This window comes from Theropithecus gelada, chromosome 13, assembly GCF_003255815.1.
Source record: "Theropithecus gelada isolate Dixy chromosome 13, Tgel_1.0, whole genome shotgun sequence".
NCBI lineage: Eukaryota > Metazoa > Chordata > Mammalia > Primates > Cercopithecidae > Theropithecus > Theropithecus gelada.
In genome coordinates this window covers 47,727,813-47,742,999 of record NC_037681.1, presented here as the reverse complement: position 1 = coordinate 47,742,999, position 15,187 = coordinate 47,727,813, and the positions used below count along the sequence as shown (strand labels likewise).

Genomic DNA, 15,187 nt, shown 5'->3' with positions numbered 1-15,187 from the left:
CCTATAACTTCAATGTCTCTTAAGAAATATGGAAATTGCCGGGCGCGGTGGCTCAAGCCTGTAATCCCAGCACTTTGGGAGGCCGAGACGGGCGGATCACGAGGTCAGGAGATCGAGACCATCCTGGCTAACAAGGTGAAACCCCGTCTCTACTAAAAAATACAAAAAACTAGCCAGGCGAAGTGGCGGGCGCCTGTGGTCCCAGCTACTCGGGAGGCTGAGGCAGGAGAATGGCGTGAACCCAGGAGGCGGAGCTTGCAGTGAGCTGAGATCCGGCCACCGCACTCCAGCCTGGGCGACAGAGCCAGACTCAGTCTCAAAAAAAAAAAAAAAAAAAAAATATGGAAATTGGCCGGGTGCAGTGGCTCACGCCTGTAATCCCAGCACTTTGGGAGACCGAGGCGGGCGGATCACGAGGTCAGGAGATCGAGACCATCCTGGCTAACACGGTGAAACCCCATCTCTACTAAACAACATACAAAAAATTAGCCAGGCGTGGTGGCAGGCGCCTGTAGTCCCAGCTACTTGGGAGGCTGAGGCAGGAGAATGGTGTGAACCCGGGAGGTGGAGCTTGCAGTGAGCCGAGATCGCACCACTGCACTCCAGCCTGGGCAACAGAGTGAGACTCCGTCTCAGAAAAAAAAAAAAGAGAAAATACGGAAATTTACCATAATATCACTTATTAAATTACAGTTTCTGAGTATTGAATCCATAATCAAATTTCCTTGGCTGAAAAATGACTTACAGTTTGACTCAAGATCCAAACAAATCCACACATTACATTTGGTGACATCTCTTAAAAAGCAGTCTCCTCTCCCCTTTTCACATTGACATTGGCTTGTAGAAGCCATGTTGTCATAGGAAAGGTTCTGCATTCTAGATTTGACTGTTTGCTTTCTTAGGTTGTCATTTAACTCGTTCCCTATGTCCTGTATTTTTTTCTTTTCTTTTTTTTATTTGAGACGGAGGCTTGCTCTGTTGCCCAGGCTGGAGTGCAATGGCGTGATTTCGGCTTAGTGCAACCTCCGCCTCCCGGGTTCAAGCGATTCTCCTGCTTCAGCCTCCCGAGTAGCTGGGACTACAGGTGTGCATCACCACACCTGGCTAATTTTCTTCTGTATTTTTAGTAGAGACGGGGTTTCGCCACATTAGCCAGGCTGGTCTTGAACTCCTGACCTCAGATTATCCACCCACCTTGGCCTCCCAAAGTGCTGGGATTACAGGCATGAGCCACTGCGCCTGGCCCCTAAATTCTGTATTCCTATTCAACTTTTTGGGCAACAATGTTTAATAAATGGTTCTGTGTGCTTTATATTGCTTCACATCAGGAGGCAAACAATGACTGGTGGTTTCATTTTCAGTGATGAGTGGGTCCAGGCATTTCAAAGTTTCCTAAAAGCTCTTTAGGGATTTCATCCACTGGTGATTGTTGCCTGGATTATTTCATTGGGACATGCAAAATGGTGATTTTTCTATCATTCTTTTCACATTTACTAGCTGTTAATCTATTAAATAAATGAACTAAAAACAATAAAAAAAAAAAAACTCCTGGGCTGAGCAGTGGCTCATGCCTGTAATCCCAGCAGGTTGGGAGGCTTAGGTGTGCAGAACACCTGAGGTCAGGAGTTCGAGACTAGCTTCGCCAACATGGTAAAACCCCGTCTCTACTAAATAAAAATACAAAAATTAGCTGGGAGTGGTGGCGGGTGCCTGTAATCCCAGCTACTCAGGAGGCTGAGGCACAAGAATTGCTTGAACCTGGGAGGCAGAGGTTGCAGTGAGCCAAGATCGCACCAAGCCTGGGCGACAGAGTGAGACTCAGTCTCAAAAAACAAACAAAACCTTCCTCTCATCAGTTATTTTGAACTACAGTTTATTTTTATTTATTTATTTATTTATTTATTTATTTATTTATTTATTTGAGACGGAGTCTCGCTCTGTCGCCCAGGCTGGAGTGCAGTGGCGCGATCTCGGCTCACCGCAAGCTCCGCCTCCTGGGTTCACACCATTCTCCTGCCTCAGCCTCCCGAGTAGCTGGGACTACAGGCACCCGCCACCTCGCCCGGCTAGTTTTTTTGTATTTTTTTTAGTAGAGACGGGGTTTCACCATGTTAGCCAGGATGGTCTCGATCTCCTGACCTCGTGATCCGCCCGTCTCAGCCTCCCAAAGTGCTGGGATTACAGACTTGAGCCACCGCGCCCGGCTGAACTACAGTTTATACTAGAAAGGCAAGATAAATACCTTATTCTTTCGCCATTTTTCTTTCTTTTTTTCTTTTTCTTTTTTTTTTTTTTTTTTTTGCCAATTTTCAGGAATCGGTCACTACTTTCAATGGTATGGGATGAGTAGCTGATATTTTGGCTTTTACTTTTTTTTAAAGATCATTATGAATACATGGATTTCTATATATTGAACATACTACTTAATCATCAAAATTAAGCAGAGAATCAACAGGGTTGCCTTATGCTTTAGAAAGATAACCAGGCCAGGCATGGCAACTCACACCTGTAATCCCAGCACTTTGGGAGGCATAGGCAGGAGGATCGCTTGCACTCAGTAGTGTAAGACCTGCCTGGACAATATAGCGAGACCTCATCTCTGTTAAACAACAAAAAAAAAAGCTGGATGTGGTGGTATACACCTGCTGCACACCCCAACTCTTCAGGAGGCTGAGGTGGGAGGTTGAGGCTGCAGGGAGCGGTGATCCCACCACTGCACTCCAGCCCGGGTGACAGAGCAAGACCCTGTCTCAAAATAAATAAATAAACAAATACATACATAACCTAGTAGAAATTAAAGGCAGAGAAGTAGATCAGTGAAAAGATTGGTTGTAAATCAAAATTACAAATGCATCTAAAACTTTGGTTCACAATTCCACTTCTAGGAATTATCCTACCCATATAGTTACACGTTTGAAGTAATTTAGATGCAAGGTTACTTATAGCAGTGTGGTTTATAATAGCAAGGGACCGTTGTTTATAATAGCAAAACCACATAAATATGCATCAATATCAACAAGGCACTAGTTACACCACATCCATCCAATTAAATGCTAACCAGTTATAGCACAGAATGAGAAAGGTTTTTGTGTACAGAAATGGAATAATGGCCAAACTCAGTGACTTACACCTGTGATTCCAGCACTATGGGAGGCTGAGGCAAGAGGATCACTTCAGGCCAGGTGTTCAAGACCAGCCTGGTCAACATAACGAGACCACATCTCAAGAAAAAATTTAAAAATTAGGCTGGGCGCCGTGGTTCATGCCTGTAATTCCAGCACTTTCGGAGGCCAAGGTGGACAGATGATGAGGTCAGGAGTTCGAGACGAGCCTGACCAACATGGTGAAACCTGTCTCTACTAAAAATACAAAAATTAGCCAGACGTGGTGGCATGTGTCTGTAATCCCAGCTACTCAGGAGGCTGAGGCAGGAGAATCGCTTGAACGGGAGGCAGAGGTTGCAGTGAGCTGAGATTGCACCACTGCACTCCAGCCTGGGCGACAGAGCAAGACTCTTTCAAAAAAAAAAAAAATTAAAAAATTAGCCAAGTGTGGTGGCTCACACCTGTAGTCTCAGCTACTTGGGAGGCTGAGGCAGGGAGATTGTTTGCGCCCAGGAGGTGGAGGCTGAGGCAGGGAGATTGTTTGAGCACAGGAGGTGGAGGCTGCAGTGAGTTGTACTCCACTGCATTCCAGCATGGGTGATAGAGCAAGACTCCATCTAGTTCAAAAAAAAAAAAAAAAAGTAAAAGAAATGGAACAACCTCCAAGGTACACTTAGTTAAAAGAAGGTAGAAGACAGTGTATGTAGTTGCTGTTTAAATTAAAAAGAGGGAAAGATATATACATACATTTGCCCCTCTGAATCTGTGGGTTCTGTATCTGGATTTAACCAACCACAAATTGAAAATATTCAGGAAAAAAATTTCATTTTTACTGAACATGTATAGACTTTCTCCTGATTGTTCCCTAAACAACACAACACAATGCTATTTACATAGCATTTACATTGTATTAGGTATTATAAGAAATCTATGGCTGGGCAAGGTGGCTCACGCCTGTAATCCTAACACCTCCAGAGGCTGAGGCAGGTGGATCCCCTGATGTCAGGAGTTCGAGACCACCCTGGCCAATGTGGCAAAAACCCATCTCTACTGAAAATACAAAAATTAGCCGGATGTGGTGGCGCGTGCCTGTAATCCCAGCTACTCAGGAGGCTGAGGCAGTTCAATTGCTTGAACCCAGGCGCAAACAATCTCCCTGCCTCAGCCTCCCAAGTAGCTGAGACTACAGGTGTGAGCCACCACACTTGGCGAATTTTAAAATTTTTTTGAAAGAGTCTTGCTCTGTCGCCCAGGCTGGAGTGCAAGGGACCGTTGTTTATAATAGGAGAATTGCTGAATTGCTCCTCAGCAATTCAGGAGGCAGAGGTTGCGGTGAGCTCAGATCGCGCCATTACACTTCAGCCTGGGGTACAAGAGCAAAACTCTGTCTCAAAAAAAAGAAAAGAAAAGAAAAGAAAAGAAATCTAGAGATGAGTTCAACAATTTGCAAATACTATGCCACATTGGTCAGGCTGGTCTTGAACTCCTGACCTGAAGTGATCCACCCGCCTCAGCCTCCCAAAGTGCTGGGATTATAGGTGTGAGCCACCGTGCCTGGCCATACTATGCCATTTTATATAAAGGACTTGAGCAACCACAGATACTAGTATCTGCCAGTCCAGGAGAAAATCGATTATAGGTGTGAGCCACTGTGCCTGGCCATACTATGCCATTTTATATAAAGGACTTAAGCATCCACAGATACTAGTATCCGCCAGTCCAGGAGAAAATCTCAACAAATGCATACTGAGAGACAACTGTATTTACATTTGGGTATAAATACATAAAATTTCTTGGACTGAAAACAAGAGACTTATTAATTGCCTGGGTGGCTGGAGATAGAGGTGGAAGGGAGTCTTCACTTTACAAATACCCTTGGTATCTTTTGTATTTTGAGCCATGTGAATGCCTTATTCCAGAATAAATAGAATTATTTATTTTAAGAGACTGGCAGCCGGGCATGGTGGCTCACGTGGTGGCCCATGCCTGTAATCCCACTTTGGGAGGCCGAGGCAGACGGATCACTTGAGATCAGGAGTTCGAGACTAGCCTGGCCAATATGGTGAAACACCATTTCTACTAAAAATACAAAAATTAGCCGAGTGTGGTGGCATATGCCTGTAATCCCAGCTACTCCAGAGGCTGAGGCAGAAGAATTGCTTGAATCCAGGAGACAGAGGTTGCAGTGAGCCGAGATCGTGCCACTGCACTCCAGCCTGGGAAACAAAGCAAGTCTCCGACTCAAAAAAGAAAAAAAAAAAATCTTGCAATAGTTTAAGTCAAAGACAGCCTAATCTGAAGCAGCAGGAATGAAGAGACAGATTTGTTCAGTACAGAAGTAAATGCTTGAAACTGAGAGCTGTCCATCACACAAGCATTGCTAGCTGAGACAAAGAAAGAGGAAGACTCATGGGACTGGGTGTCCTTTTCCTCCCTCTTTTAGGTCTTAGCTCTCTCCTCCGATAGTTTTCTTATATATTTTGTCCAACCAAGGGAATTTAATGAGTGAGATTACCCGGGCAGAGAAAGGTTTGTTTACTCCACCCCTTCGTTCTCCATATTTATACATCCTGCACTCTCTCCTCCAGGTATGGGGAGACTTGTGAAATTTATTTTTTTCTTTTTCGTATCTTGGTAACAGCAAAAGAGACCTGTGACATTTATATGGCTTTACATGCCTCAGGAAAACACAGAAACCTGTTGCATTCGTTCCTTCTCCACCAAATCTCACCTCCCTTTGAGGGAATGGGGCAAACCCTCTGACCAAGGTCAAGGACCAAGGCCAGGGCCCACTCTCATAGATAGTACAGGCTGCCCCACTCAGGCCACACTGTTCTTTTTTATTTTTATTTTCTTTTTTGAAATAAAGTTTCGCCTTGTCACCCAGGCCAGGGCGCAATGGCGTGATCTGGGCTCATTGCAACTTTCACCTCCTAGGTTCAAGCGATTCTCCTGCTTCAGCCTCCTGACTACAGGCACATGACCATGCCCGGCTAATTTTGTATTTTTAGTAGAGACGGGGGTTTCACCAAGTTGGCCAGGCTGGTCTTGAACTCCTGATCTCAAGTGATCTGCCCACCTCGGCCTTCCAAAGCGTTGGGATTACAGGCGTGAGCCACCGCGCCCGGCTTTTTTTTTTTTTTTTTTTTTTTTTAAAGAGTCGGGGTCTCGCCGGGCGCGGTGGCCACGCCTGTAATCCCAGCACTTTGGGAGACTGAGGCAGGCGTATCACAAGGTCAGGAGTTCGAGACCAGCCTGACCAACATAGTGAAATCCCTTCTCTACTAAAAAGACAAAAATTATCCGGGTGTGGTGGCAGGCGCCTGTAATCCCAGCTACTCGGGAGGCTGAGGCAGGACAATTACTTGAACCCGGGAGGGGAAGTTTGCAGTGAGAGGAGATCGCGTCACTGCACTCCAGCCTGGGGACAGAGCAAGGCTCCGTCTCAGGAAGAAATAAAAATAAAACGGGGTCTATGTTGCCCAGGCTGGTCTCGAGTTCCTGGGCTCAAGTGATCCTCCCCCGCGTTGGCCTCCCAAAGTGCTGGGATTACAGGCACGAGCCACCATGCCCAGCCAAAGCCATGCTTTTCTATTCCTACTCCTTCCCTTCCTTGTCCTCTTTCCAAGCTCTCTCGGGCCCATCCTTGACTTCGCTACAGCGGCCCGCGGCTAGACTTCTTTGTCTCCCAGATTCCGTCTTGGGCTCGGACGCCGCCCGGGTTGCAGGTACAGACTCTCAGGTCTAGCTGGCTCTTCCGGCTACAGGCGCGGCAGTCTGGCCGGAAAGGCAGGGTTCAGCGATCCAAAGCGCGAGCCCGGCCTGGGAGTCCGCCTCCTCCCGGCTCCCGTCGAGGCCGCGTGGGAACCCGTTGGCCGCGCAGGCGTCGATCTGCCCTTTTTGACACTGCAACTCCCATGAGGCCGTGCAGCGTCCCTGGCGCCGCTGAAGACGTCCTGGAACTCGACCGGCTCCGGAGGGCTCGGTGACTGTGGCCGCGCTGCATTATGGAATACAGAGTCTAAGAGAAAACTAGCCCAGCACCGACTCCCGACCAAGTACACGTGTTTACCTAGTGCACTGGGGTGGGGGCGTCAGTGAAGAGCAGCTAACAAGATTTCGTCATAAGACCGCGACCAGACAGGCGGCGCCATCTTCGAACTTAGACTTCCGGAAGGACTTTGGCGAGGGTGAGTGTACCGCCGCAGCGGGTGTGTGGGGGGCCCCACGATTACTCCTCCCTCTTCTTTTGCCGTAGCACTGAGATATTGGGAACAAACTCCTGGCTCCACTCTTCTCCCAGCCACAGCAGCGCGCCTTTCAGCGTCTGCGCTCCTACAGAGCACCATCATGCTCCGCACCTTCCCTACTGTGGCCACCGTGCACCCCCCATCTCTGCAAGCCTCGGGTCTTGCCCTCCTCCCCCACGCGGTGTCGGTAACGCGGAAGCCTGTGTCTGGGCCTAGGCGCGGCATACATAGCGTCCCTCGAACTCGGCGAACCTGCAGTAGTCCTTGGTCTTAGAAATACCAGGGCTCCTCTCCCGCACAGGCTAGTGGAGAAATCTGCCTTCACGCCCTGGACTGAAGAAGGGCAGGTGATGGTCCCTAGAGTGGTTGTGGGTCAATATGGTTTAGCTGTGTTCCAACCTCTTCCTTGAGGAGGCTCTTTAACCCCGAAGGTTGTGCCCCGCGCGCTGCAACGCCATTGGCGTAGCCAAGGGCCAGTTGTGTTTCCTTGTCTAGTCCTTTTGTCCCGTGGCAAGTTGGCTGTCTGTTGGGGAAGTCAGAGGTGGCGACTTCAACTCCGCCGGAGGCAACTCACTTTGTTGAAGGGATATATAGAGTATGGACAAACCTCTTTGTTCCAGAGGCATATACAATTTTAAGTCAATCCCGTGTCATCGTCACAATTTTTGCAATCTCTTTTTATCAGCTGTACTGTTGTTTTCTGAATAGTTCTCTTTAAATTGACTTACTTAAAAAGTTTAAATGCGTTAGTCTCGACCTAAGCAATATAAATGAAACCGTGGGTTTCATGGGCTATTTATAATTGTTTATGAAAGTTGAAATAAAAGCACTAGTTACTAAAATGTTCGTTTTCGTACCATTAAAAACATCTTGCATACCGCCAGTTGTACCTTAGGAACACTTTAGGAACAATATATTAAGCCAAGCAGTGTGTTTAAAGTAATTTCCTACTGGAGGTGCAGTGTTGTGTCATTACTTTTTCTTGGCTGGGGAGGTCAGGCTGGCATCGTGGAGCAGCAAGGGAACCAGACAGATTGGGGTGCAGTGGAAGATTTTAGAAACTCTAGTACGAATTTACTGATCATCTATTCCTTTACTGTGTAGCCAAAATTTGTACCATCACACATCCTGTTGCTGCCTTCCATGAGAAGTGTATTTTTTTTTTTTTTTTTTTGAGACGGAGTTTTGCTCTTGTTGCCCAGGCTGGAGTGCAGTGGCGTGATCTCGGCTCACCACAACCTCCACCTCCCGGGACAGAGTCTCGCTCTGTCTCCCAGGCTGGAGCGCAGTAGCACGATCTCGGCTCACTACAGCCTCCGCCTCCCGGGTTCAAGCGATTCTCCTGTCTCAGCCTCCTGAGTAGCTGGGATTATAGGCGCGTGCCACCACGCCTGGCTAATTTTGTATTTTTAGTAGAAACGGGGTTTCACGATGTTGGTTAGGCTGGTCTCGAACTCCTGACGTCGTGATCCGCCCGCCTCAGCCTCCCAAAATGCTGAGATTACAGGCGTGAGCCACTGTGCCCGGCCAGGCAAATTGTATGTACAGGCAATTCATAAAAGACATATGGGTGTCCAATATATAGAAAGAAGTTGCTAACACCAATTATTATCAGTGTAAATAAATAGAGTGGGGAAGAATTCTTTCACCTATCAGATTGGTGAAAATTAAAAACAGTAAAGGTGTGATAAAATGGGTACCAATATACATAAATGGTTTTAATTTTGGTGAGCTGTTTGGTAGTATCAAATTTTGAAAATATGCATATTCTTCAGTGTAGTACAGTAATTCCATGTTCAGATGATTATTCGAGGAAAATAATCTCTTATTGATGAATTAATGAAGAGATTTGTACTAGGATGTTTATTGTAGTATTTTTTGCAATAGTATTTTAACTCGATTGTTCATTAAATGAAGATTGTCTAAATAACTAAGTCTGTGGAATGCTGTACAGCAGTTAGGAAGAATGAGATAAATATATGTATACTGATGTAGAAAATCTTTAAAAAAAAAAACAAAAAACAAAACAAAACGGAATCTTCCTCTTCTCACCCAGGTTGGAGTGCAGTGGCGTGATCTCAGCTCACTGCAACCTCTGCCTCTGCCTCCTGGGTTCAAGTGATTCTCCTGTCTCAGCCTCCCGAGTAGATGGGATTACAGGAGCCTGCCACCACGCCTGGCTAATTTTTGTATTTTTAGTAGAGATGGGGTTTCACCATGTTGGCCAGGCTAGTGTCCTGACCTCAAGTGATCCATCTGCCTTGGCCTCCCAAAGTGCTGGGATTACAGGCCTGAGTCACAGCACTTGGCCTAGAAAATCCTTAAGACGTGTATAGAAGCTCTCTTAAATGATTTCTTCCATTTAGCTCCTTACGTTAACTGACATACCCTGTTTCCTCTCTAAATGCTTGAAGCTTGAAGGTTTTTCTCCTGTAGACCTGGTCAGTCTGCTTCCACTAGTTGAGTTGAATGCTTGCCAAGAGTCATTATATTGATTTCCACTTTTTTTTTTTTTGAGACAAGGTCTTGCTCTGTCACCCAGGCTGGAGTGGAGTGGCATGATCACAGCTCACTGTAACCTTGAACTTCTGGGCTCAAGCGATCCTCTGGCCTCAGCCTCTCGAGTAGCTAGAGCTACAGGCCTGTGCCACCACACCCAGCTAATTAAAATTTTTTTTTTTTGGTAGAGACAGAGTTTTGTTATGTTGTCCAGGCTCCCACCTTTTTTTTTTTTTTTTAATGTTAGTTGCTTTGTTTTTATACGTATGTTATAGGCTGGGCATGGTGACTCAAACCTGTAATCCTAGTACTTTGAAAGTTGAAGCGAGAAGATCACTTGAGCCCAGGAGTTTGAGACCAATCTGAGTAAGATAGTTGAGACCCTGTCTCTACAAAAAAACCACAAAAATTTAGCTAGACCTGGTGGTGTGTGCATGTGGTCCCAGTGGCCTGAGAGGCTGAGATGGGAGGATCACTGGGGCCCAGGAGGTCAAGGTGGCAGTGACCCCTGATCACAACACTGGGCTCCATCTTGGGTGACAGGGAAAATAAATTTTAATATAAAAGAGTTATTGTTTCTATTAAAACTAAGTTGATTGGGAGGCGGAGGTGGGTGGATCACCTGAGGTTGGGAGTTTGAGAACAGCCTGGCCAACATGGTGAAACCCCATCTCTACTAGAAATACAAAAATTAGCTGGGCATGGTGGCACATGCCTATAATCCCAGCTACTCAAGAGGCTGAGGCAGAGAATCGCTTGAACCCCGGAGGCGGAGGCTGCAGTGAGCTGAGATCGTGCCACTGCGCTCCAGCCTGGGAGACAGAGCGAGACTCTATCTCAAAAAAAAATGAAAACAAAAACAAAAAACTAAGTTGAACATAGATATTTGTTGATGCTATCTTTTTTGTTTTGTTTTGTTTTGAGGTGGAATCTAGCTCTGTTGCCAGGCTGGAGTGCAGTGGTGCAATCTTGGCTACTGCAACCTCCTGCAAGCAATTCTGCCTCCACCTCCTGAGTAGCTGGGATTACAGGGATGTGCTGCCACGCCCAGCTAAATTTTTTTTGTGTGTGTGTTGTTTTTTTTTTTGAGACAGAGTCTCACTCTGTCACCCAGGCTGGAGTGCAGTGGCACGATCTCGGCTCACTGCAAACTCCCCCTCCCAGGTTCATGCCATTCTCCTGCCTCAGCCTCCCGAGTAGCTGGGACTTAACAGGCGCCTGCCACTGCGCCCGGCTAATTTTTTGTATTTTTTAGTAGAGATGGAATTTCACCGTGGTCTCATCTCCTGACCTCATAATCTGGCCGCCTCGGCCTCCCAACGTGCTGAGATTATAGGTGTGAGCCACCACACCTGGCCTTTTGCTGCTATCTTTATAGTATTTTATATTAAGTAAAAGTTTTGTGAAAACAATTCTAAAAAAGTAAAAGAAGCAAACTAAAACTAAATTGAATGCTTTAGAAAGACAAAAGAGGTGAGTTTGCAAACAGAAAAGTTGCCAAATAGGTGTGAATGAGACAACTGTAAAAAACTGAGGAAATTTTGTAAAACTCTGGAAGTTTACTGCTTGTGAATTGCTTCTCAAGAAAAGTGAATGTTTCTTTTTTTTTTTTTTTTTTTTGAGGCGGAGTCTCGCTCTGTCTGGAGTGCAGTGGCGCGATCTCGGCTCACTGCAAGCTCCGCCTCCCGGGTTTACGCCATTCTCCTGCCTCAGCCTCCCAAGTAGCTGGGACTACAGGCGGCGCCACTACGGCCGGCTAATTTTTTGTGTTTTTAGTAGAGACGGGGTTTCATTGTGTTAGCCAGGATGGTCTCGATCTCCTGACCTCGTGATCCGCCCGTCTCAGCCTCCCAAAGTGCTGGGATTACAGGCTTGAGCCACCGCGCCCGGCCGTGAATGTTTCAAGAAAGTAGTGTTGGAGCTACACCACTTTTGGCCAGGCTGGTCTGGAACTCCTGACCTTAGGTGATCCACCCGCCTCAGCCTCGCAGAGTGCTGGGATTACAGGCATGAGCCACCACACCCAGCCTCAGCTAATTAAAAAAAAGAAAAAATTTTTTTTTGCAGAGACAAAGTCTTGCTGTGTTGCCCAGGCTGATCTCGAACTCCTGGCCTCAAGTGATCCTCCCACCTTGGCCTCCCAAAGTGTTGGGATTACAGGCATGAGCCACTGCGCCCAGCCTAGCATATGAGTCTTGAGCCAGCAGCTGTAAATAAGAGCAACTTCCCAGTTTGATAAGCACTTGTTCTTACCAACTGTTTTTCCCTAAGCGCTCCTCGTGATCATTTATGCAAGTGTTTTTCAGCTTGAGTGTGCGTCAGAATCCCCTGAAGGGCTTGTTAAAACACAAAGTGCTGGCCCCATCCAGAATTGCTGATTCGGTAGGCCTGGGGTAGGACTAGAAATTTGCATTTTAACAAATTTGCAGGTGATACTGATGCTGCTGTTTCTGGGGCCACACTTTGTGAACCACTGATATGAACTGTTTAATACCCTGTAGTGAATTCCTTTCTGCTTGAACTGATTGGAGAGGTTTCTGTTCTGTGCAACTGAACCAATGTAGGGGAGAATATTTATTTTAGTTATATCTTTGTTCTTATCGACTTTGTCAATGATTAAAAGAAGTTATTGTTGTTCTATGTCATGAACATTTTGCTTTATATCTTTTGATGCTGTTGTTTGATGTTTAAATGTCCATGACATTTGTATCTTTTATATGATTTGAAGTTTTATTCATTATAAACTACTCCCTTTTGGGCTGGGCACAGTGGCTCATGCCTGTAATCCCAGCTTTTTGGGAGACTGAGACAGGGGAATCATTTGAGGTCGGGAGTTCAAGACCAACCTGGCCAACACAGCCAGACACCGTCTCTACTAAAAAATACAAAAGTTAGCGGTGCATTGTGGCACATGCCTGTAATCCCAGCTACTCGGGAGGCTGAGGCAGGAGAGTTGCTTGAACCCAGGAGGCAGAGGTTGCAGTAAGCCAAGATCACGCCACTGCACTCCAGGGAGGCCTGGGCAACAGAGCAAGGCTCCGTCTCAAAAATACTACTACTCCTTTTATTCCTATTTAGTATTTTCCCCCTAAGTTCGACTTTGCTATTGTCATCAGAACTCCTCCTTTATTTTTGCTTAGATTTTGCCCTGTACATTTTAATTCATCTTTGTTTTTTGAAAATAAAAGGCATCTCTTGAAAAGCATATAGTTACTTGTCTTTTAAAATCAAATCAGGCTGGGCACAGTGACTCACGCCTGTAATCCCAGCACTTTGGGAGGCCGAGGGACAGATCACTTGAGGTCAGGCGTTCGAGACCAGCCTGGCCAACGTGGTGAAACCCCATCTCTACTAAAAATACAAAAATTAGCTGGGTGCGGTGGCAGCCGCCTGTAATCCTAGCTACTGGGGAGGCTAAAGCAGGAGAGTCACTTGAACCTGGGAGGCAGAGGTTGCGGTGAGCTGAGATCAGGCCACTGCACTCCAGCCTAGGTGACAAGAGCAAGACTCCATTTCAAAAAAAAAAATACAAAATTAAAATCAAAGCAGACCTTGTTTTGTTTTGTTTTTGAGACCGAGTCAGTCTCTGTCGCCCCAGGCTGGAGTGCAGTTGCCCGATCTCTGCTCACTACAACCTCCGCCTCCCAGGTTCAAGCTATTCTTCTGCCTCAGCCTCCCGAATAGCTGGGACTACAGGCGTCCGCCACCGCTCCTGGCTAATTTTTGTATTTTTAGTAGAGACGGGGTTTCACAGTGTTGGCCAGGCTGGAGTGCAGGGACTCCTGACCTTGTGATCCGCCCGCCTCAGCCTCCCAAAGTGCTGGGATTACAGGCTGGAGCCACCGCGCCCGGCCCTCAAACCAAATCTTTATTCTTTTTACTTTTGAGATAGCGTCTTGCTCTGTCTGCCCAGGCTGGGATGCAGTGGTGTGATCTCGGCTCCACCTCCCAGGCTCAAGTGATTCTCATGCCTCAATCTCCCGAGTAGCTGGGATCACAGGCATGTGCCACCATGCCCAGCTAATTTTTGTATTTTTAGTAGAGATGGAGTTTCGCTTTGTTGGCCAGGCTGGCCTCAAATTCCTGGCCTCAATCTGCCTGCCTCGGCCTCCCAACATGCTGGGAATACAGGCATGAGCCTGTATCTGCCCCTATTGTTTCTTTTAATGGATGAATGTAAATGATATGTGTTTATTGTTATGATACATGTTTTTTATTTTTTTTGTTTTTTGTTTTTTGAGACAGAGTCTCGCTTTATTACCCAGGCTAGAGTGCAGGGGCGCGATCTCTGCTCACTACGATCTCTGCTCACTGCAACCTCCACCTCCCAGGCTCAGATGATCTTCCCACCTCCAATTCCTGACTAGCTGGGACTACAGGTCCCTGCTGTCCACCATGCCTAGCTAGTTTTTTTTTTGTTTTTTGTTTTTTTTCCAAATGGAGTCTTGCTCTGTTGCCCAGGCTGGAGTGCAGTGGCGCAATCTTGGCTCACTGCAACCTCCGCAATTCTCCTGCCTCAGCCTCCCAAGTAGCTGGGATTACAGGCATGCAGCACCACACCCAGCTGATTTTTGTATGCTTAGTATAGAGAGGATTTCACCATGTTGGCCAGAGTGGTCTTGAACTTTTCACCTCGTGATTCGCCTGCCCCGGCCTCCTAAAGTGCTGGCATTACAGGCGTGAGCCACTGCACCTGGCCCTGTTTTGGTATTTTTCTGTAGAGACAGAGTTTTGCCATGTTGCCCAGGCTGGTCTCAAACTCCTGGGCTCAAGGGATCCTCCCACCTCCGACTGCGTAAATGCAGGGATTACAGGGATTAAGTCCTGCGCTAAACTCACCCTTTTATAATGATGCTAATCTGACTGGTCAGGGTACAGCCCTTGTAGCCTAATCATCTCTTGAAGGTCCCACCTCTTAATACTGTTTCAAATGGCAATTAAATTTCAACATGAGTTTTGGAGGGGATGTTCAAACCCCAGTTCTTGGATTTCACAATCCCTTTGGTGTTTTTGAAAGTGCAGGAATTTTTGTTGGAAATTTGCTTCTGTTTTCTGAATCACTTCTTCAAAAGGGTACTCTTCATCTTTCTATCCTTTTTATTCTTTAAGTAATCTATGCATAGGTCCTTTTTGCTTGTGACTAATTTTGAATGGGGCAGTTCTGTCAGGGCTTCTTATTTATCAAAAGAACAATATAGATGGATTTTCACTGACCTTTATTTACCTTGACAGTGTTATAATGTATCTTTGGCACATGTGTTTTCTTGTGTCCTCAGCACCTGCCTCAGAAGGTTGGCCATGGTTATAGTTTATAATCTGTAGCTTCCTCATGTG

The 15,187-nt window shown here is 46.4% G+C and overlaps 1 protein-coding gene across 3 annotated transcripts in view; it reads left to right on the top strand.

The window, feature by feature from the left end:
- Window positions 1-6,334: 6,334 nt before the first annotated feature.
- The window catches only part of GTF3C2 (general transcription factor IIIC subunit 2), a 30,225-nt gene continuing 21,372 nt past the window's right edge, over window positions 6,335-15,187 (top strand). The window contains exons 1-2 of one of the 3 annotated variants that reach the window (XM_025405702.1): window positions 6,335-7,294; window positions 12,160-12,235. Coding sequence is in view for 1 of the 3 variants with exons in the window: in XM_025405700.1 (XP_025261485.1) it covers window positions 12,143-12,235 (93 nt within the window). In the remaining 2 variants the exon portion in view is untranslated. Of the gene's footprint in view, window positions 7,295-11,920; window positions 12,236-15,187 lie in introns of all 3 variants that reach the window. The other 2 variants (XM_025405700.1, XM_025405701.1) reach the window with 2 other exon arrangements.